The sequence below is a fragment of the Bombyx mori genome, chromosome 25 (genome assembly GCF_030269925.1).
Source record: "Bombyx mori chromosome 25, ASM3026992v2".
NCBI lineage: Eukaryota > Metazoa > Arthropoda > Insecta > Lepidoptera > Bombycidae > Bombyx > Bombyx mori.
The window spans coordinates 6,028,201-6,051,922 of record NC_085131.1 but is presented as its reverse complement, the minus strand read 5'-3'; the positions used below and the strand labels follow the sequence as shown (position 1 = coordinate 6,051,922).

Below are 23,722 nucleotides of genomic sequence, written 5' to 3'. Positions count from 1 at the left end.
ATTAAGTTGATTTGTTTTTTTGTGTGTTTTGAATTTATTTATCAACTTAGCCAGCAGAACTGTAGGTATAATAGGCATAGCTTAATCGCTGCTTCAGGCGGGTACCAATTTTTCTAATGAAATACGTACTCAACAAATGTTCACGATTGACTTCCACGGTGAAGGAATAACATCGTCTAATAAAAATCAAACCCGCAAAATTATAATTTGCGTAATTAATTACTGGTGGTAGGACCTCTTGTGAGTCCGCACAGATAGGTACCGCCGCCCTGCCTATTTCTGCCGTGAAGCAGTAATGCGTTTCGGTTTGAAGGGTGGGGCAGCCTTTGTAACTATACTGAGACCTTAAAACTTATATCTGAAGGTGAATAGCGCATTTACGTTGTGGATGTCTATGGGCTCCAGTAACCACTTAACACCAGGTGGGCTGTGAGCTCGTCCACCGATCTAAGCAATAAAAAAAAATATATGACATAGGAAATGGAAACATGATTTAAACTCACTTGATCGAGAATAATAGCGTGCGGTATCTCTTTAGCGAGTCGATGCGCAACCATGATGTTGCTCTCTGGTGAGTCCCAGGCAGCTTCAGTTGGCGTGCGGATTATTTCAGCACCCAATGCGACAAGTGTGTTTACTTTTTCATCTGACATTTTCTCAGGCAACACTATAATGCACCTGTACCCTAAATGGTAAATTCAATTTTATTGGAGGTAATACAAATAAGTATTTCTTCATTTAAATATTTCTATTATTTAATAATATATCTATATAGTTTTAATTCAAAATAGATACTGTAAGTTTTTTCGTTTTTTCTTTATTTTAGTAAAAAAGATATTCAAAATCTCATTTTTAGTACCTCTGACAGCAGCGGCAAGTGCCAGTCCGATTCCTGTGTTACCAGATGTGGGTTCTACTATGACTGACTTGCCAGGCTTCAAAATACCCTTCTGTTCTGCATCCAGAAACATGCGGTAAGCTATGCGGTCTTTGACGGATCCTCCAGGGTTGAGGAACTCGCATTTTGCATCTTGAATGTGGGAGTTTAATTTTTGTTTACAATAATTCAAACCAGGACATTAATCCATTAAATCTATACATATAAATAAAATTAGAGTGTCTGTTTGTCATTTTCAAATAACCGCTTTTTACTACATGCATATGATATATACGGTATACCGGTATATATACGGTACATACACCAAAATAACAATTTTTACAGTTTCTATCTGTATGTCTATCTGTTTGTTCCAGCTAATCTCTGGAACGGCTGGACCGATTTTGATGAGACTTTCACTAATAGGTAGCTGATGATATAAGGAGTAAGTTAGGCTTACTTTATTTAGACTAGCTTCGCCCCGCGGCGTCACCCGCAGTTATTGTCTTACCGTGCCGCCTATCAATAATAAAATTTAATGTTTCCGAAGCGAAGCGATGGCGGGTTGCTAGTTAATATATAATTTCAGTGAATATTTGAAAAAATATACAATAAGCATTGGTTTGCCCTCAATCTATTGTTGAATATAATATTTATCTTGATTGCTCATTCAAATGGCATCACATTTTCATTTGTTAGGTATCTCTTTGTAATATATTTATACTCTGTTAGCAGAGATCAACTGATAAGGTTGAATTGAATTAGGACAAATTTACTATTCATATAAACTAAACTATTACTTATTAAAGTAAACTATTAAGTGACATGACACTTATGACATGACATGCTCAATGCTGCAATATAAAACGTTATTTCGTTAGGTATACATTTTTAATTTAATTGATCAATGAAATTAATATATCAGTATTTAACATTTGAGGCTATCACAGTAGTGGCAGACATTTTATTTTCAAATTATTGCAGTTTAAAAATTTGCTTCCATAGCTGATTACTGATTTTCTAGTTTTGGGTCTATTACTACCCCTTAGAAGCAGACAGTAAGTTTTATAGATTTAATATAAACTTTATCAGCATGGCTCAATGTCGTGCTGACCCTGCTCAATTAGGATAACTTTCTTGGCAGTTCAAAATTAAGAAAAGAAAAAAAAGTGAACATAAGCAAAGGAAGTATAATTTTTTTAACTTACACATTTCACATTTCAATCCTTCATCTTTAGGTAATTTGGATAGCTTCACCAGTGGTGTATTTCCGATTACATTCAAAATATCTGAATGTACCTTCTGATTTCGATCCCTCAAAAACAATTGAACATTATTAATTGATTTGGTATAAAATCAGTGCCAAATAATATATGTACATTTTTAACAAAAAAAATCAATAAAAAATCTTTATTTAAACCGTTAAATCACCGATAAAAATTGTAGTACTGGTAATTTTAAAAAATATTAAATTATAGTCATGATCTTCACACTACTTCCAATGTAATATAATTAAAAAGCAGCCGAATTATAGCAGATTATCATAATTAGATCACATCCAAAATATTATGTACGTTTCCAATTTCCGTATTTAGGAAAAAGACGTAAAGGCTACTTTTAGTATAAGCCTTTAAGAACAGTTCCTTAACAGCAAGTTTAACAGTGATATTTTCATTACAATACATTGTTTGTTAAGTTTATATTTAAAAAAATGTTAGGTTAAATTAGTTAGTGGCATTTGTGAATATTTTCTTATAAAGAAATTCAGTTTTCATAAGAGTGAGAACTCTGCATACTTACAGTGCCCTTACAATGTGAGGCATGTCCTTTAGTGTAAAGAATTTTCTCGCAGAGTTCGATGTGCCATTTTTAGCATCCACATGGTTCGACATGTTGCTGTTTATCGTTTTTATTGCTTGTATTTAAAATTCACAATTCACTATTGTATCAATTTACACAGCTAGCTTTTCAATTTAACTTTTTTATTTTATTTAACCGACGTCTTGATAGAAAATACAGTTCTAATTAAACTAAAATTAAATCGAGCGGTATAAATTATTCTTTTGCAGTAATTCACAGTGCGTCAAGGTGCTCTAACCAGGGAGTATATAATAACTATGTTTCCTCTTGAATGAAAGGAATTTAACTAAAAGACAAATTAATTGAAGTTGGATATTTATAATATTGTGTATGAGTTGTAAGATATGTATAGGCACCTACCTACCTAGTTGTATCTACAAAAATAAACTGAACTGACAAGTGACATTTGACAGCTAAGATATTTCTTTTTTGGTTTGTCTTATTTAAATGGCAAAGGAAAATATTCCATAAACGTAGTCCTTTTTTACTTTCTTAATTTTTGCACGATTGTGTCAATGATCTTGCAATTGTTTTGAGACACGTCATCAAAATCTGAATTGTGTTATATAATAGCCCGTCATACTACGTGAGCACTAAGCTACAGAACTAGGCAAAATGGTTGTACCAATCGTGTACGCTATAACTGCTATAAGCCTGTAAACTATACTTTTTTGTCTAGTGTTAAGTATGTGTGCGTGTGCCTACGCATACGGGGTATTTCAACAAATATAGTGTGTTAACAGCAGGCAAGTGTTTCACTCGTGTATCCCTCGTATCTAACAGTGGCGACGAAATACGAACCTACCCCGTTTTGTACAAATTAACAAAAAATGTCCGGTGCAATGTTCGGATTATTATCCAGTTTTGACCACAATCTGCAGTCATGGGAAACGTACAAATGCAGAATTTCTCAGTGGTTCGTAGCTAACGACATTAGCAGAACAAGTGATCCTGCAGGGATAAAAAGACGAGCGATATTGCTGAGCGCACTCACGGACGCCACGTACAAATTAGCGGCGGATCTCGCGGTGCCGAAGACGTTGACCGATGTTCCATATGAAGACATACTCCGACTATTGGACGATCATTTTACTCCCAAGCGTTGTGGTTTCGGCGAACGTTATAAATTTTACGTGGCGGTACAACAAGAAGACGAGACCTACCCTCAATGGGCGGCCAGGTTGCGCGGGCTGACCGGGCATTGTGGGTTTGCCAACGTGGAGGAAGCTCTCAGAGACCGATTCGTTATGGGGATGTTACCAGGACCTGAACGAGAAAAGTTATTTGCACAGGATCTAACGGCCCTATCGCTGGCTAAGGCGGTTGAAATGGCAGAAAGCGTGCGCAGCGCGCGAGTTGGAGCAACCACTGCAGCAGTACAGGTCGCAACACACGATCAGCTGTTCAAGATGACGCAATCGACGGCGGCAGGCCGGTCGGGGGCGCTTCGGCTGAAGGATGGCGGCAATAAAGTGCAGTGTTTTTTTTTTTTTTTTTTTTTTTTTTTTTTTTTTTTTTTTTATGATTGAAAGTTTACTGGTGGCCCGAAGGCCTTTCCAGTTTCACCAGGACAGGTGGGCGAGCAAAGGCTCAGCCAAGAGGGGTGGGATTTGCTAACAACTGCCCGAGCGCCTCCGAAGGAGACCTAACAACTCAAGAGCAATTGTTTCGCGAATGAATCTACTACCGGATCGGAATCGCGACCCGCTGAGAAGATCCGGCGAGAAACTCAGCGGGCTGATGCATGGGTTAGGTTGCACGTCGACCTCTTTGTCGAGTTCGACGAGTACGGTTACCGGGGTCCCTAAGCCTGCCTCTAGTATTAGAGCTGAAGGCATCTAATGCAAAGGTTATTGGATCTGATGGATCCGTAAGGACGTGTCTAGGGCGTCGACGGTGACTGGCTCCTGCATGATCAGGATTCGGGGAGTAGTCAACGGCGGCAACGATAAGGCGATTATCATGACGCATAGCCTTATCGAAGTATCGTTCCGACGCTGACTTCATGTATTTCCGAATTGATTCGAGGCCCAGGTCGTCGTGTAGGTCAACGTTCCTCACGAACCACGGAGCCCCGACAGCTAACCTGCAAAAGCGGGATTGTAGGGATTGGAGGGTGTCTATGTGTGTGCGGGCCGCGTGAGCGAACACCACACTCGCGTAAGTCATGACGGGCCTTATGCAAGTTTTGTAAAGTGTCACCTTGTTCCGAAGGGACATTTTACTCCGCTTACAGATCATGGGGTAGAGTCTACCGAGAATAAACGCGGCACGGTCACGGACTGATTTTATATGCGGGCGGAATGTCATCGATGCATCCAGGGTAACGCCCAGGTACTTGACCTTCCTGGCCCAGGGTATGGGTTGTCTAAAGAGAGTAATCGGGGGTGTGAGATTCCTCCTCCTAATCCGGGAGGAAATCCGTGTGGAGCTTCCCCTCTGAAATAGCACCGCAGTACTTTTCGCTGGGTTGATGTCTATGCGCCATTTTCGGAACCACTGTCCTAGGGCTAGGGCTGCGCTCTGAAGCTTCTTCGCGATTAGGGACTTATTTCTACTAGAATAGTAAACAGTCGTGTCGTCGGCGAATAAAGCTAAATGGGTCGGCGGCGACCGGGGAATATCGTTGACGAATAAGCTAAATAGGAGGGGTGAGAGGACAGAGCCTTGCGGGACTCCAGCTGTGAGAGATCGTGGGGAGGAGCGGGTTCCCTCGACTCGATATCGAAAAGAGCGGTTCGACAAGAAGTCCCGTATGATGAGCACGAGACTATCCGGCACGCCCATGTTGAATAGTTTGAAAATCAAACCATTGTGCCAGACTTTGTCGAACGCTTTGGCGACGTCGAAGAAGAGAGCTCCCGTGTATAACGGTTTTGGTCGATTAAGCCCCACAAGAATGTGCTCCGTGAGGCGGTGCACCTGTTGAACGCATGAGTGATTTGTACGGAATCCGAATTGTTCATCGATGAGAATGCCCTTGGATGAGACGAAGTCTCTGAGGCGTTTGTAGAGCAGACGCTCATACAGTTTGCCTAGAGACATGAGGAGGCTAATCGGGCGGTAGCTCGTCGGATGATTTTTTGGTTTACCGGGTTTATGTATGCCGATAACGTCCGCTTCTTTCCACACCGCGGGAAAGATACAGTTAGCCATAGCGGCATTAAAAATAGATGCCAACATCACGATGAGTTGGACGGGTAAAAGTTTAATAACACGGTTAGATATACCGTCGGAACCGGGAGCTTTGCGAGGACGTAGGTCTTTGATCAAGTCTTTAACTTCCATCGGGGTGACGGGTGGTAACGCATCCAAGGGTGGCAAGGAGGCTCTGCGTTCTACCTCACTGTCTACTAATTCTACATGAACAGGGTCCACGGATTGAGTGCTGGGCGTGCACTGGGTTTGCAATGTATCGGCCAGCAGCTCTGCTTTTTCGTCATCATCGAACGCCGCGAGTCGGCCTGAGGGGCCTACGAGGGGGGGCATAGTTACTACCGTATCCGATTTGAGAGTACGAGCTAAGCGGTAGTAAGACCTTTGGGAGGGCGCGAGTCCTTCTAAGAAATCAGACCATCTGACATCTCGGACTTCGGCGATGCGAGACTTTACATCGCGTTGTAGGGCACGCATTCGAATACGATTTGCCGCGGTAGGATACCTGTCGTAGGCGCGTATCGAGGCGTTTTTAGCTCTAAGGAGTTCCCTAATATCGTCGGACAATTTGAAGCGGTGAAGGAAGTCCTCCGCTACAACTTGTTTCGATGACCTATCTAATGTCGAGGTGATGTGTGACGTTAAGATGTCTATGGCTTCAGCGGTATCCTGAGGAGACGGGATAGAGTCCGGGTTAAACGGGAGCGATGGTGGATCAGATTCAGCCAGGCCGATGCCCAGCGTGTGCCAATCCACCACAGTCCTCGTGACGGGAACGGAATCGGGAGCGCGACCGAGCTTCATAACGACGGGACGGTGGTCTGAATCTAACTCTGAAACTACTTCGATCGAGTGTAAGCGCAGAGTTACGTTTTTTAATAACGCTATGTCGAGTATATCCGGGCGATGCGCGATATTTAGCGGGTAGTGAGTCGGGGTTAGCGGAGCGACGATATCGAAGGCGAGATCATCGACTAACGCGTCAAGCCGCCTGCCATTCGGGGTTGTGGTGTGTGAGTTCCACCTGATGTGTTTACAGTTTAGGTCGCCCGCCAAAATGACAGAGCTCCCCATACCGAGCAGCGCCTCGATATCACTGCTTAGAACGATCTTATCCGGTGGAAGATAAACGGACGCGATAACGATCGGCGCGTGTCCCGTCAGTGAGATTCGGCACACTGATGCTTCGATATTAGCGAGCGCGGGAGGATCGAGCGGGACGCAATGCAGGGCTCTTCTATAGTAAATGACGGTACCACCACCACGGGCAGAGAGCCTGTCGTTCCTGACCATGTTATAGTTCGCGATTTTAGGGTCACGGCGCGCGGGCTTAAGTAGGGTCTCCTGCACTAAAAAGATATCAATTTGATGGTCACGCAAAAAGTCAGAAACCTGATCACGTTGATTTGCGAGACCGTAAGCGTTAAAAAATCCTATCGTTACGGATAGGGGCTTTATTCTACTTATATACGCCATTGATTACCGGCGGAGTGAGGGGAGGACGTACGTATTTAATGACGCGTATACGTCGGCGTATTCCTGCACAACGGCGATAAAGTGTTGTGCAGTGGAGGCAGCGCGAATGGCGTCGCCCAAAGCGTTAACGCGCTCAAAGTTGATCGACTGAAAGAAGTCGATCGCTAAAGCGAGATTTTCGGACGCGGTCGGAGGGCAAGTCGCGGGAGAGGGACGAGTCGCGGGGGCGGGACGATTTGCGGAGGAGGGAGTTGTAGCCGTGTTCGTGTACGGCAGCGGTTTTGCCCAGGCCGAGACACTGGGCACCGCCGCCGGAACGAACGCTGGCTTAGCCTGCGACGCAGAGGGTGCCGAGGCTTTGATGTCTGGGCCGGAAGCTCGGAGGCGGTTTTGGCGGGCGACGCGGCGATTTATTTTAGGGGCTCGGGGGCAACCACGGTAATTCGCGGGGTGACCCTGTGTTCGACACAGGACGCAACTAGGCGGTTCCGTCGCGGTTTTTTGGTCGCGAGCGCAGAGGGCCGTGGCGTGATCGCCCAAACACTTAACACATCGGGGGCGCGCGTGACAGTTACGGGAAGAGTGCCCGTACAATTGACAGTTATGGCACTGGCTAGGAGTGCCTTTTTTATGGGGGGCTTCGATGGCGATACCGGAGAGCCTACAGACGGTCTGTGTGTTGAAGATTTTCTTACCCTCGGGGGTAGGCTGGAGGGTGACTAGAACCATATTATATGGCTCCCTACCGCGACCGGTGTGCATACGGTGCACAGAATTCACTGGAAAGCCCTGTTCTAACAGATCGGCCTTGACGAGCTCTACATCTAACTCCTTAGGGATTCCGCGTATTACAACGCGGAGTTCGCGCTCCTCCTGGAGCGTATAAGTATGGAAACTTATACGTTCCTTACGGAGGTAAGAAGAGAGGGCCCTATGGTCGTCGGGTGTTTGAACCTTAATTTGAATGCCGTTCGCGAGGTTACGGGCATTCGTGAAATTTATATTTTTGGCCTTAAGGGCCAGGCAAACTCGATCCCAAGCTGCCTTCTCCTGAAGGATAACCGGGGGAGGGGTCTGGGTTTTATTTTGTGCCACCGGACGCGGCGACGGAGTGGCACGGGCTGGGGGCGCAACGGGAGTCTGAGGGCGGGGGCGCGACGCGTTCACAGCTTTGCTAATTTTAGCGGCCGCGGGAGCTCGAGACTCCGCGGCACGCTTCTTACCCTTTTGTACCAGGGTGAATCCATCCGTCGATGAGGCGGGGGCGAGGTCGACCTCCATGTCCGAGTCAGAGTCGGAGCACGAGGAGGCGGGTGCAGGCGACCTACGAGCAAGTGTAGGTGTTTTAGAGGGCGCGACGGAGGCCGCGGATGATCGCTCAGCTGAAACGATGGTCACGGCGGACGACGCAGCAGCTTTTCTCGCCAGTATAGGCGACACGGGAGCGGCAGGCACGACAGAGGCTGCGGTGCTCAATGCAGAAGCTCTGCACGCAGGTATAGGCGACGCAGGAGCAGCGAGCGCGGCGGAGTTCTCGAGAGGGCTCGCAGTGTGATTGGCCTTGAAGGCCAGAAACTCTGAGGCGAGCTGTGGGTGGCGAAGTCGGAGGAATTCCGCGAATACAGCGTCCATGATCGCTGAGTACCCAGGTGGGGCGGCCCCGGGTCTTGAAAACACTCGCCTTGCGGCGAGGCCCCAACTTCTCGGACCTAGAGCGGTTCTATTGAACACAGGTGGCAATGCGGCGCGATTACTACAGGACAAAGAAAGAGCACAACAAAACAGAAATTACAAAAAGAAACAAAACAAATAAATACTTGCAGGAAATCTCTTTGTCGGCAAATGTTCCACGAACACAAAAATAACTAAAACAAAACAAATAAAAGCTTCCAGGAAACACACTTGGTCGGCAGATGTATCACGAACACAGGCCGCGCGAACAATGGCCGGGCTAACAAAAGCCGGGCGAACAAAGACCGGGCGATCGAGTGGACGATGAGCACGTCCGCACGTGACGGGTGCCTCTATCGGAATGAAAGTGCAGTGTCAAGTGTGCGGTTATCGTAATCATGATACGTCTCAGTGTCGGTTCGCTAAATTAAAATGCAAAAAGTGCAATGTCACGGGGCACCTACGTAGGATGTGCAAAAAAATTAATTACCTGGAGGCAAATGTGGTGGATGACGGCGATGACGATGGTGAATGTTTTAATATTAGGTCTGTTAAAGGGGAAGCCATGACAGAGACGGTGACGATTTCGGGGGTCGAATTAAAATTCGAAATAGATAGCGGGTCGGCCGTTACTGCGATTTCTGAACAGACATACAGAAAATATTTTAACAATGTACCATTGTCTAAAACAAAAAAACGATTATTTTCATATACGGGTAATAGTATTATTTGTATTGGAGTAGCACAATTACAGGTCAGTTATGCGAATGATTCACATTTACTATATGTTTGCGTCATACGAGACGGAGGGCCGCCAATTCTCGGTCGCGATTTCATTTCTAAGTTTAAGTTAGAATTATTGCCGATACAATATTGTAAACAAGTAGATGAAAACAATATAATTAACGCGTTGCAATCTCGTTATCCTATGGTTTTTTCCGATAAATTAGGTTCGTTTAACAAATTTAAAGTTAAATTACATTTAAAGGAAGATGCAAAACCGGTTTTTATTAGAGCGCGACCATTAGCTTTCGCTTTAAAAGACAAAGTAGATAAGGAAATAGATCGTTTGGTGGCGGCCGGAGTATTAAAACAAGTTGACCACGCGCGGTATGCGTCACCAATCGTACCGGTATTAAAGCGGAATGGTTCCGTACGTATTTGTGCAGATTATTCGACGGGCGTAAACAAACAGTTAGTTGTTGACCAGTACCCTTTGCCGACGATAACTGAACTTTTTACTAGGTTGTATGGTGGACAACAGTTTAGTAAACTGGATTTATCTAGTGCGTACAATCAACTCGTGTTAGATGAGGAATCACAGGAATTAACTTGTATAAATACTCACAGGGGAGTTTACAAGCATACCCGCCTGTGCTTTGGCTTGGCCAGTTCACCGGCTATTTTTCAACGCGCTATCGAATGCGTGCTGGCTGGCGTGCCCGGCACGTTGTGCCTGTTAGACGATATTTTAATAACCGGGAAAAATAAAACTGAACATTTGCTACGATTACATCAAGTACTGCAGAGATTACAAGACGCGGGTTTGACCCTTCAAAGGGAAAAGTGTGAATTTTTCAAGGACGATATTAATTACTTAGGGTATGTAATCAATAAAGATGGCCTTCATAAGTCGCCAGAGAAAATTAGGGCGATGACTGATGCGCCGGTTCCGACTAATGTTAAGCAGTTGCAATCATTTTTAGGGTTAATTAATTATTACAGAAGTTTTGTTCCTAATGCGTCTGCAATTTTAAAGCCGTTATATGAGCTTTTAAAAAAAGGAAATAAATGGTACTGGGGACATGAACATGAGGACGCTTTTAACGCGATTAAAAAATGTTTGGCGTCGGATCAAGTATTAGCTCATTTTAATCATAACGCGACCATCATTTTAACTGTCGATGCTTCGCCGTCAGGTCTTTCGGCCATTTTATCTCAGATAGAACCAAACGGGTCTGAGCGACCGGTCTCGTTTGCGTCGCGAACCCTAAATGCTGCTGAGAAACGTTATTCTCAGATCCAAAAGGAAGCCACCGCCATTATTTTTGGAGTTAGGCGTTACCACCAGTACCTATATGGCAGGGCGGTTCCCTTTATCTTACGCACAGACCATAAGCCACTCTTATCGATTTTTGGCCCTTATCGAGGTATACCAGAAGTTTCTGCGAACAGACTTCAGAGGTATGCGATGTTTTTAAGTAGCTATAATTATAGAATTGAATATGTTCGTAGCACAGACAACACCGCAGACTTCTTATCGCGCGCCAGCCTAGGAGAGGCGGGGACAGCCGCGGAGGGCAGGGACAGTGTAGATGCTATGATACCCGATTTGGATAGAGCTTCTTATATAAATTTTGTTGTGGAAGGTAATTTACCTGTATCGTTAGTCAAATTACAAGACGAAACAAATAAGGATTTAATTTTACGTAAAGTTATTCTATATGTCTTAAAGGGATGGCCAAAAAAATGGTCTGATGAACGGTTAAAGCCATATCATATGTGTAGGTTGCAATTATCTTATGAAAACGGTTGTCTGATGCGGGGACACAAGGTTGTAATTCCGGAGTCATTACAAAAGGATATTTTATCAGAGTTACATCAGTCTCACTTGGGAATTGTTAAAACTAAAGCTGAAGCACGTTCACGGTTCTGGTTTCCCGGGATCGACGCCGCGCTCGAGCGCATGATAGCTTCGTGTGACGTATGTATTCAAATGCGACCGACTCCAGCACGGGGCCCGATCGCGCATTGGGAACACCCCCCACAACCGTTTTACAGAGTGCACATGGATTTCTTGGGACCGATAAACGGTCAAACCTTTTTGATAATAGTAGATGCTTATACTAAGTGGGTGGAGGTTTACAATATGAAATCCAGTACATCTGCTTCAGCCACGATTGAAAGATTATGTGAGTTTATGTCTAGGTTTGGTATTCCTCATACTTTAGTTAGTGACAATGGTACATCGTTCACATCACATGAGTTTGAAAATTTTTGTACATTGAACGGAATTTCACATTTGAAGTCACCGGCTTATCATCCCGCTAGCAACGGACAGGCTGAAAGCTTCGTCAAAATTATTAAAAAGGGTATAAAAACGACCTTGCTTAGTGGAAGTGGAGCGAGTCTATTTAGTAAAAAACTACTAAAATATTTATTTGATTACAGGAATTCCGTACACACTCTGACTGGGGTTTCGCCCGCAGAGCTTGTTTACGGTAGAAAACTCAGAATGCGTCTGGATCAAATTATACCTGAGTCGTCATCGCCCTCATCCACAGCTCTTGCTGATGTCGTTAAATTTAAACAGTGTTCGCAAAATAAGACCAAAGTAAATAAAAAACAAAGTTTTATCAAGGGAGATTTTATTCTATATAAAAAGCATACGGTCAACGGAAAGTTTATTTGGTGCAAAGGCTTCATTGAAAAGACAATTGGGAAGGTGTTGTACTTAGTCAAAGACTGTAAGTCTTCCTTGTTATTTAAAAAACACCAAAATCAACTAATACCTTATAAGGGTACCGATTGCAGTATTCACGAATACAAAGATGTGGATGTAGAACCGGTTTCAAGGAGAGGCAATTTGTCAGCAGAAGAACAATCATCCTCGAATGAAGTGACTCCGATAGACACAGGGGACGAGGAAGAGGACAGGTCTGGGATGGAGGGCAGCTCAGAAAGGGGGGAAGCTACCAATTCTAATGCTTGTGATGATATTAGTTTACCGGTCGAAGTACCTCTCATCACGTCACCGTCGCCGCAGCGGCAAGGTGTCGAATTAGCAGAAGAGGAGGATGAATTTCTTGAGGCCCTACCAGACCCGTCTGTCGAAGAAGGCTCTGATGGCATACCCGCACGACAAAACGCCAGCAGACCTGAGTTTACATCACGGAATAAACGCAATCGGCCTAGGGTTAACTATAAGCAGTTTTTTTAGTATAAGTTTCTTTTTTAAGTTTAGTATAATCTTTTGTTTTGTTTAGAGTAGTTATGTACATATTATATCTAAGCTAAGGGGAGGAATGTTAAGTATGTGTGCGTGTGCCTACGCATACGGGGTATTTCAACAAATATAGGACAGTGTGTTAACAGCAGGCAAGTGTTTCACTCGTGTATCCCTCGTATCTAACATCTAGGTATCTATAAATACTGGTAATAGCACCTCTTGTGAGTCTACACGGGTAGGTACCACCACCTCACTTATTTCTACCGTGAAGCAGTAATGCGTTTCGGTTTGAAGGGTGGGGCAGCCGTTGTAACTATACTGAGACCTTAGAACTCATATCTCAAAGTGGGTCGCAGCATTTACCTTGTAGATGTCTATGGGCTCCAGTAACCACTTAAAACCAGGTGGGCTGTGAGCTCGACCACCCATCTAAGCAACAAAAAAAAATCTGCTTACATTTGTTTATTAGTAGAACCAAATTTCTCATGGTATAGGGAATGCTAGTTTGAGCTACTCTAATCACATTTTACACAGAAATTGTGTGTAAAGTGTGATTTCCTATTTATTATTTAAATATTTATTTATGAGACTTACAAAACCTATTGACCATTTCGCATCATTATCATCATCAGCCTATATCTCTCTACTGCTAGTAGTAGGCCTCTCCCATAGTCTGTTTCAATTAAATGGTCCACCGCCTTCCGCATTCAATATTTTCCCGCATATCGCCGTAAGTCATTGGTCCACCGGGCAAGGGGACGCCCAACGTTGCATCTACCGGCACGTGGTCTCCAGTCCAGAACGTGTCTGCTCCATCAGCTATCGGTTCGGCGACACGTATGTGCGGTCTAGTGCTTCGGTTCTTCAACGGATTTTTTCATTTCTCCTTCGATCCATCAAAGAAACTCCAAGAACACTGAGCGACTTTGCATTTACAGATCAGACCTTCGGTCAATGTCCACGTTTCAGCGCCATATGTCATGACCCGTAGTTACACAATCAGGATGAAATTAAATTCACAAGCCTATGTATTTATTTTAAAAGTTAATTTTCAAGAAAATATAAAAACAGAAAAAAATATAATATCACTTTTTTTTCCTTAAAGACATCAGAATATCATTTAGTTTACATGGCTCACCAGTTCATGCCGTACTTTTCGTCTATAAACATCTCTGGACAGCCCAGTAGCAACTAAATGCAGTATTGCCATATTCGGTTAATTTTGTCCGGTCCGGTTAGGTCAGGTCATTATTCTACCTGTATCGCGTTCCGACCCGGCAGCCTGGTTCTGGCCCAGTGAGGTATCCCGGAACACCAGCGGCATCGCCCGGGCGGCCTGGTAGGGCCGCCGTACCGCGGAGACCGACGTTGTTGGTCGTCGACTATCGCCTCGACGACCCGTCGGTCGGGCGTCCTCGGGGTGGCGCCGTGTGTCTGGTTGTAGTGTTGACCGCGGGAACCGCCCTACTCTGACCGGGTTTTGACACCGGACGGAAATCGGACGTCGGGTGTAATAGTACAGGGGAGTCATTTAGTGAGTGGGCTCTAAAATTCCTTGGGGCCGCGGTCTGCTCTCAACATCTGCAGATCGTTGAGTCCCACATACCCCGCGCGCCCCCTAGGCGCGGGGACCTCGTAGGAGGTTTGGCCCCAGGGCCGAAAAAAAAAGGTCAGTATTCTACCTGCTGTTGAGTTGTCACTATCAATTATGTTACAAGATGGTTCCTAAGGAATGTGGATCTCCATGATGACCTGGAACTTGCATCAGTCAGTAAGTATCTACAGTCGGCATCATTGCGCCACTTCGAGAAGACGGCACGACATGAAAACCCTCTTGTCGTGGCCGCCGGAAATTACATACCCGACCCTGTGGACCGAATGGTAAACAGTCGACGTTGCCCTAAGCACGTCTGCCTCCTCCCGATCCAGTAACGGTGCTTTTAGGTATCACAAGCACCAATCACCGTCCCCGTCGAAGCCGTCGCTTGCGACGAAGGGCTCGACGAGTGAATCAACACATAGACACAGCCCACTGAGTTTCTCGCCGGATCTTCTCAGTGGGTCGCGTTTCCGATCAGGTGGTAGAAATTTTTTTTTTACAAGGGATGATAGAAGCATAGCCGTCCGCGGGTTTCCGTAGATAATACACTTAAGGCGATCCGCCCAGGTGTCTCCTTAAGCTACATTTGCAGTTTTGTTTGAAGATTTTTGCCTTGGTTTTGAAGAAAGAGAGGCGTTAGTGAAAGAAAATTACATTCCGGCGCCGGACAATTGCTAGCAAATATTATTTTAGAAAAGTTACGGTTGACGAGTATTATGTTCCATTAGCGGATGGCGCGACCCTAAAAAGGAGGTTTAGTTCAATTTGAACATCTCCTTGCAGAACTTTGTATGCGGAACATACAGTTCAGAACACAGGGTATAACGAAACATTAATATGAAAAGAAACAAAATCTGTCTGTAGAACTTCTGTGAAATCAGAATTATTAACGGCCTTTTTCTGTATTAGTCAAACAGAAGTGGCTGGTACCTGGGAACTCCAGCACAAAGGTGGGACTAGTTCTTCACACATACAATTTCTGGCACATTCGGAGTTTAACAGTGCAATTACCGTCTAATTGGATTGCTGAACCCCATTGTCATGTTTTTTCTCCCTGTTCACGTCCTTTTAGGACAGCCCAAGAAACATTTAGATTAGGTCAATTGGAGCCCGTGATGCTGTAATGGTACGAAGAAGCTGCGGTTTTGTGCCTCTCAATTTTTTTGAAGTTTTGATTTTGAAGATGAAGGTTTTGCATCTACTAAACATGTGTTCATGTGTTCATTCATCGTGTTATTGTGTCATATGGATAAAGGTTACGCAGAATCTCTCTTTGTAAATGATTTAAAACGTTCTAGAAGTATGTTTTGGAATTTATTTTTCAGAAATCCCCCAAAAGTGATTCATAATAAAACGTTTATAGAAGGTAAAAACAAATATTTATTAATAAGTCATTTAAAATTATCAAACGTTCTTATTCAAAATTAGTTATCTAAGCTTTATAAGTTCTTTATAATAAAACTCCAAGAGCGTTATAACAGTCATTCACAATCGTTCAGTAGATGTAAATAATCCATGGGAAATTATTGGGAATACAGAATTTTACTAATCGTACGATAGGCTTAGAAAATAAAAAGAAACACATATTTAAACCATAAAGCTCCAATAGCTCATTATGAATAAGACCGCAAAAGCATAATATCCGAATATTTTCAAACATAAGATTCGAAAAGTACGATTCGAAATTCAAGTTTAAATGTAAGGTTTATATTCGTACTATTAAATAATTAATATAAAAATCTATGTACCCATACATAAGGCTTAGATTTTCCATAGTTATTATGCCTTAATTCTTGGAAGAAGTTCGTAAGTTATGTTACATAGATGATTTAATTTTGTTCATAACTTAATCGTTACGGATTGTTTGACTCTTAAAAGTAGACAGACTTATTGTTCGCAATGCTTAATTCGACTAAGGCCAGAAAATAGCCATTTAATTAATAAAATATTTTTTTCATAGTAGGTAAACCTGTATGAAAATTATCGTGATAAGTTTTGTGGAGTTTATTCTTAATATTATCGATTCATTTTTCGCTAAGAAATGAATCGCCATAAAGTCCTTAAATTCCTATTTATAGTTTGTCCTGGTGTTCCAGTATATATTCCATCACATGCTCTGTTGTTACGATTCCCTTTGGTATATATCCTGAAAAAATAAAACGAAACACAAAACATTTTTACAGTTTTTTTTTGCCTTTTTGTACAAACACAACAAAATTGTTTTCATCGTCAGTGGTCTTAGTTTCAAATGAAAAATTACAGTCTACGCATTAGCGCCATGGCGGCCTGACATCGTCCAGAAATTCATATTTTTGACCCAGCTCTGCTGTTAACTGCCTTCGAATCAGTAAAGTTGTAACAATACAACAATGAGTCATTGAATATGAAAATACGCAGGTTTCTATCAAGCTGAACTCTGCCTAAGAACCAAATTAACGAAACTGTTTATAATTATCTAATTGACAATCAAATAATATTGACAATTTGTTTATTCAACAAATTTGTTTGTTCGATCAATTTGATCGAACCTTAAACAATAATAATGAAATAAAAACTAACATCTATTTATGGTCTTACGAATAATAAAACTATCTATAATAAAAATAGTAGTTTGATCAGATAACAATCAAACCAGAAATAAATCGTAAATAAAATAGTCACTGCTACAATACATACATATTATGTGCTAATAATATCATAAGCGCAGGTAGAGCTTGTGAAAATGAAACTAGAACCGATTAAGAATGTTCATAAATTGGTTCTTACCTTTAAACTGTTTTTTATTACTGTTTTCATAATAGGCTTCAACGATTATAACAAACGGAGCAATGTCTAATATTCTCGAAGCTAACCCCACAGTTGGGTTTCCTCGGTTTTCCACTATTTTATAATACGTCTTGATAAGGTGTCGATTCACGGGCTCATTAAAATCGATACGGCCCGCTTTCTTTGGATTTGTGGCTTCGGATCTCAAACTATCCTTTGTAAGGACGCCTTTAAAGAACCTAGAATCGAACGTAGGTTTAAAGGAATGTAGTATATTTGTTTATGACTCACGTAAAGCCTTGTGATATTTATTAGAGAAGCATAACGATGGAATTATTTGTAAAGAGAAAAACAAACAAATTTATAATTTAAATATATGATTTTCGTGATGAATTATTTTAAGAATTTATCATAGATAGAATTTTATAGATAGAATTAAAACCGAATACAATTTGAAACGTTTTAGTTACATATTAGAGTATTATGTGGTTTTGGAAGTTCAAACATACCCTTCGTCGTTTACCACTAAAGCAACATTATTTTCAGATCCCATTGCGGCCAGTGCCTCTATACATGTACTGTTTTCTAGTAATCGAGGCACTGTTCTATTTAAGGTCAAGTTTGATATACATCTGTTCCACCACCTGAAAGATAGTATATTTTTTTTATAAATAACGATTTGTCGAATCTAATAATATCGATAATAGTCTCAAAAATATTTGTAGATAATGATTAGTTGATGCGTTGATAAAAAATCGGATGCTCTCAGTGGGTTGAGATTCTGGTTCTAGTGGTAGATTATGTGTTCCGGTTTGTAGAAACTTACATCTGGGCTTTTAGGATAAAACGTGCTATATGTTCCATTGTGTGGAATGTTACAATCGATCGGAAAATACAGATTAACAAGAGAAAAGTTTACTTATTGATTCTGACCTGGAGAATAAAGGACAAACAAATATCAGCATTTTCTGGTGCAAACGATTTGCAGATTTGCGGTGCAAAATAATAATACATTCAGATTTAAAGAAGTAATACTGAGGATGCTTTCTTGAACTATGGAAACATAGATCACTCTAAATGGAATCTACATGCGAATTAAGGTTATGCTTATAGTGTACGCTAACTATCAAACTGGACGAGTAAAGATCGTACGTAATATGTTATTGAAATATTTTGGTAATTCGTACAAAAATTCACGTTCTGGTGGCTCTTTGAAGAGATGCGCTTCCATCCATTGGTCGCATACAAATTTAGTCATATAATTCCGAATACCGTCAGGCAGAATGACAACAACACGTTTCCCAGCTCCAAAGTTGAGTTTTTTTGCAGCCCTTATAGCAGAAATCATGGCCGCTCCGCTACTACCGCCTGGGGATTACCGAATGCATTTTAAAATAGTTAAATCGGCATTGAGACGCAATTAACCTAGCGGTTAATTTCATTGTCTATTAAAAACAATAATCAAATACCTAATCACGCTTATTAAATGATAATCTGTAAGATAAATGATGCAGATAGATTTAAAATATTTCGATATCCATTTTAAAAGTTTTTATTTCTTTTAATCGTAATTAAATACGTATACAATGATACGGTGCCCGGTACATGTCATGTCTCAAGGTGGATAACCACATTCACTTTGAGATGTCTACGGGCTCCTGTTTAGCCGCTCAACAGCAGATGGTCCATGAGTTCATTCACCCAAATCACTGCATTGAATCAGATTGAAACTTCCTGTATTTCTGAATTGTATTGCTCATACCGGATGTTATGTCAGATATCACAACTATCCAATTTTTGGTAATTTGTAAATGGTCTATTTACATTGCATAAGTGTATAATCTATGCATTGCATCACTACATAGTATAAAACAAAGTCGCTTTCTCGGTCCCTATATCTGTCTGTCCCTATTTATGCTTAAATCTTTAAAACTACGCAAACGGATTTAGATGCGGTTTTTTTTAATAGATAGAGTGATTGAAGAGGAATGTTTATATGTATAATAACATCCATTAAATAGTGGAGAAATCAATAATAAATTATAGTTTCCGAAGCGAAGCGAGTGCGGGTCACTAGTGTTAATATACAATGTATTTTTTTATTTAATAATTAAGTACTCTGTAATGGTGCGTGCAATGTAAAGGTGTATTCATCTATTATAAATAAACCTGCTTTGAAACCTTGTCAGTGAAGTCGGGTTAACATTGCTTGAATGTACATACATAGATGCGAATAAGGGCTATAGTTGCATGTCGATACCAAATGCATGTTCATAGCCGTGTACTTTAACATGCAACATTGTTGTGGTTCCGTAATGTATTCTAGTCACAGAATCACAATAAATACTTTGTCACAGCTTATTTGTGGCAGGCATCCGTCTTAACAATGTATTGTAAGTTCAATGAATTGGCTTGAATCAACATTCGAGACAAGCTCTCGGTGTGAGACACCAAATAGGTATTTTAATGGTGACGGTACGAAAGAAATTTCTTACACATCATTTAAGCTTTTTGTTTGGCTCTTATAATATTTTGGTGATTTTTAAATTTATTTTTACACGAGACAGGACAGTAAATTCTTAGTTGAAAACGGTAGATAATTTTAAAACGTCACGCTCATTATTATTCGTATGAAACGATTTAGAAATCATGAAATGAGATGTATATTATGTACTAGATGATGTAATTAATACCGGTTGCTATTACCACTACGAAATTGTACTTTGGTATTTAATTAGAGTAGATTGTAAATATTGATAAAAGGTTTTTACGAATGAAATTGCCGTTTTACAATACTGGCTATTTGAAAGGTAAGTTCTAAATTCTAAATATTTCAATAATCAAAGGCATTGAAAAATTATCGCTGCGCTGGCATAGTTGCATCGATACCATTGGTGCGTATTTTGATCAATAGAAATAAAAAACATTTAAACTTTAACTTTATCTATACTAAATAGGCATTTTGTATGTAAAGACCTAATTCATTAGAAACAAATAAATAGATTTTTATAAAGTGGTTTGTATATTCTGGTACAAGAATCACTCCTAACGGAGATCAATTATTTTTTCTTTTCCTTCTACATCTGACTAACATTGTTTAATTGGAATAAAACTATGGTATTTTACAAATAACCATCGAACACTTAAAAAAATTTGAGTGATATAAAAAAAGGGTTTTTTTTTTTGGCCACAATCTCAGCTTTTTCTTATGCTAATGTCAATTAGTCCTGTGTATTTTACTGTGACTTACCGCATAATAATCCTTCCTTTTTAATTATTTCCCTGGACATATTAAACGCGTCATAATCATTTGGTTTTTCAACTTTATCGATCACGCTTTTATCCAGCACATCTGGAACGAAATCTCCTCCGATTCCTTCAACCTGAAATTTAATAAAGTTAGATCGATAAATTACGAACGAATCCAAAAGCAATAATTACTTATTTTCTGTCTAGTTTATTACAAACTAGCTAAACGGGGTCACGCTTTGCCGTGACTTTGCCCAAAATTAATAAACACTACCCAACTTCAATCACGTTTTGTTCACAATTTTATCTTCGTCTACTTATTGTGTTTGTTTAGGCTAATATGTATTTATTTTAATCTAACCGGTGGGCCATTTCTTTCGGAATAAGATACATTTTGGAGGTATAGTGAAATCTAACGTTCACCAAAACTTACGAAGTAGAGATCGGCAGGCCCTTCGCCAAATATGAGAGAGCCCTGAGGATCAACCGTCACAATTATGCATTTTGGGCATTTCTCTTTCACTTTTTGTGCGACACCTGTCACCGTTCCACCGGTCCCTGAACCCATCACGATCATATCCACATCAGGAACCAAGGCTAATATTTCTTCAGCAGTGTATTCGTAATGAGTTCTAGGATTAACATCGTTCTTGTACTGCAATTAAATTAATTCATTAATTCAAATAAAGATGCTCTTTTTTTCCCTACCTATGCTGATAGCCTTGAGTGGCTATTTCAGCTTCTCTTAAGATGCTCTAATTATTTTAACGGGATTAAATCAATCACTCGTGTTTAACATTTTTGAGGACTTATTACCATTAAATATTTTTTAATCATCATCATCGACTCTGGGGAAGTCTCTTAAAAGATCGTAAATTTTTTTTTGATTTTTTTTTATACCTGATCGCAAGATATTGCGTTCGGATCTTCGAGTAGTCTTCTTTTAGCTACTGACAAGAAATGCTCAGAGCTCTCCCAAGGTGCCATGGCTGGAGTCTGAACCACTTCCGCCCCTAGTAAGCTTATCGTGCTCATTTTTTCATCTGAATTCTTGTCAGGAGTTACTATGGTGCATCCAAATCCTTTGAAGAAATTTGTAATTGGAATTTAAATTACTAATGGCTAATAGTGAAACGTTAAATTAAATTTTTGAACATGGCCGATAAATACTAAACAAATTTTGAATTTTGAATGAAATACACCTTTTCACGCCAAGATGATCAGATAACTTACCTCTACTACAAAGTAATAGCGATCCTTCATCAAATATTCAATCGCATTGTGTTAACAGATATTTTACATTATCAGCCACAATGCATCAAGGATTTGCGGCAGATATAGCCAGGGTGATAACACCTAGGCGTGGGCACACACACTGTAGGTACCCTTTTACCTTCGACGCTATGCATGTATACATACTGCTTTCATTTTATTACCCCATGTTGTTTCTTTATAGTGGAAGTTGACCGTGAACACACGTTAGTATTATATTTACTTCGGAAAATTGGTATCAGCTACAGGATTTTTAGCCTAACCCCCTAGGTTACTAGCATAGGTAGGAAAAAAGTAAAACCAGCAGCAAAACAAGCAGCAATGAAGTACAGGAATATTTTAGTATCACCGTGGATTAAGAAACAATAAAAATGTGCGTATAATTAGAATTCGGAAGTTGATTTATAGCTAATATAATTAGTAGAGTGTAGATATCTAACGATTACTTAATATAGATATTTTTTTTATATTATATTTTTTTGCCAATTATTAATTGCTGTAAAATCGACTCTCTCCTAAATCACGCCAGTACTGAAGTCGAAAGTTGCTTTGTACAATTATCTTATCGCTTATTCACAATATGTTAACTTTATCATTGGTCATTTGGTTTATCACGGTTTCAGATTTTTTTTTATTATGCATTATAGTATATCATCGAAACTTTTACCATAAATTATTAAAAAACAAAAACACTTATTTACGCAATTCTAAAGGGTTTCTTCAGGCTAAAATAGATATTTTTTTAAATATAAAAAAGGATACGTGAAAAATACCAATGATTAAATTAGCATAATATGAACAAACGAATCTTAGTCAGTAATACTAAAGCATAAAAGGTTTTTCCAATGAGATTGAACGTAATCACTTCACTTACCACAGACAGCCGTAGCTAAAGCAACACCTATACCAGTATTTCCTGATGTCGGTTCAATGAATCTTGTGCCCGATTTCGCAATTCCTGATTTTTGTGCTTCCAGTACCATTGTATATGAAATACGATCTTTAATCGAACCACCGGGATTCACGAATTCGCATTTTGCAACTGTGTACAAGTTTTAAGTTTTAAAATTTATTGTAACATTATATTGGTATCGTAAAGAATTTAGTATTACAAATTACGAGCTTAAATCTTTTTGTTATTGGCAGCTTGAAATATGTTTAATCAGGTTAATTACAAATAAATATTTTAGTTTATAATTTTGAAACTGACATTGTGAATTAAACTTACACATTTCACATTCCAAGCCATAGTCTTTTGGAATTCGATTGAGTCTAACAAGCGGTGTATCACCGATAGTTTCTAGTATGTTATTATAAATTCTGTTGCGAGTAAAACTTCTGCAATACAAGAAAAAAATTCAATTTTTAAAATATTTATTTTGGTAGGTAGATGACAAATACTGTTTTTATAAACCGTTTGTTTTTGTGTTATAAATACCTTGAATTGGACATTTTCTAGATCAAAATTAATCTTCTTTTAAACAATATTAAATTCAATTAACAAATGCACTACCGATAAAATTTTTGTTAATCAATATACGAACTGCACGGATATAAGTAATTTGATGAATGTCATTTTACTGAAACAGGTTTTAAATCAAGTGACGGTTTCTTTATCAATGCCTGACACACTGTAGATCGTCCAGATAACTTAATTTCAATCTACACGGCTGTTACGTTCGATAATGAACCTATTCTCATTTCCTCGTGATTGTAGTCGACAAGGAGGCGCTTTTCTAGATTTTACCGCGACGTGTGTGACGTGATAACACAAGCGTAACTGGCACGCATTTACAGCGCGTATTTGTTGTTAGCTGGACAGGCACTGATTCAGTTTGTTGCACTG

The 23,722-nt window shown here is 40.5% G+C and overlaps 2 protein-coding genes across 2 annotated transcripts in view; one reads left to right on the top strand and one right to left on the bottom strand.

Annotated features, from left to right (window-relative positions):
• Window positions 1–23,722, bottom strand: part of LOC101742616 (uncharacterized) — a 35,840-nt gene extending 12,118 nt beyond the window's left edge. The window contains exons 1-13 of the mRNA XM_062676222.1: window positions 23,315–23,722; window positions 23,105–23,214; window positions 22,751–22,918; window positions 21,505–21,686; window positions 21,038–21,259; window positions 20,606–20,738; window positions 18,543–18,723; window positions 17,865–17,999; window positions 17,356–17,594; window positions 2,678–2,792; window positions 2,086–2,192; window positions 860–1,030; window positions 504–685 (exon numbers count right to left, since the gene is read on the bottom strand). Coding sequence (XP_062532206.1) covers window positions 504–685; window positions 860–1,030; window positions 2,086–2,192; window positions 2,678–2,792; window positions 17,356–17,594; window positions 17,865–17,999; window positions 18,543–18,723; window positions 20,606–20,738; window positions 21,038–21,259; window positions 21,505–21,686; window positions 22,751–22,918; window positions 23,105–23,214; window positions 23,315–23,328 — 1,959 coding nt within the window. The 5' untranslated portion in view covers window positions 23,329–23,722. The remainder of the gene's footprint in view (window positions 1–503; window positions 686–859; window positions 1,031–2,085; window positions 2,193–2,677; window positions 2,793–17,355; window positions 17,595–17,864; window positions 18,000–18,542; window positions 18,724–20,605; window positions 20,739–21,037; window positions 21,260–21,504; window positions 21,687–22,750; window positions 22,919–23,104; window positions 23,215–23,314) is intronic.
• Window positions 9,411–13,137, top strand: LOC110385107 (retrovirus-related Pol polyprotein from transposon 297). The gene is made up of 2 exons (XM_062676110.1): window positions 9,411–11,409; window positions 12,212–13,137. The coding sequence occupies exons 1-2, from the start codon at window positions 9,510–9,512 to the stop codon at window positions 12,229–12,231; spliced, it is 1,920 nt and encodes a 639-aa protein (XP_062532094.1). The 5' UTR covers window positions 9,411–9,509; the 3' UTR covers window positions 12,232–13,137.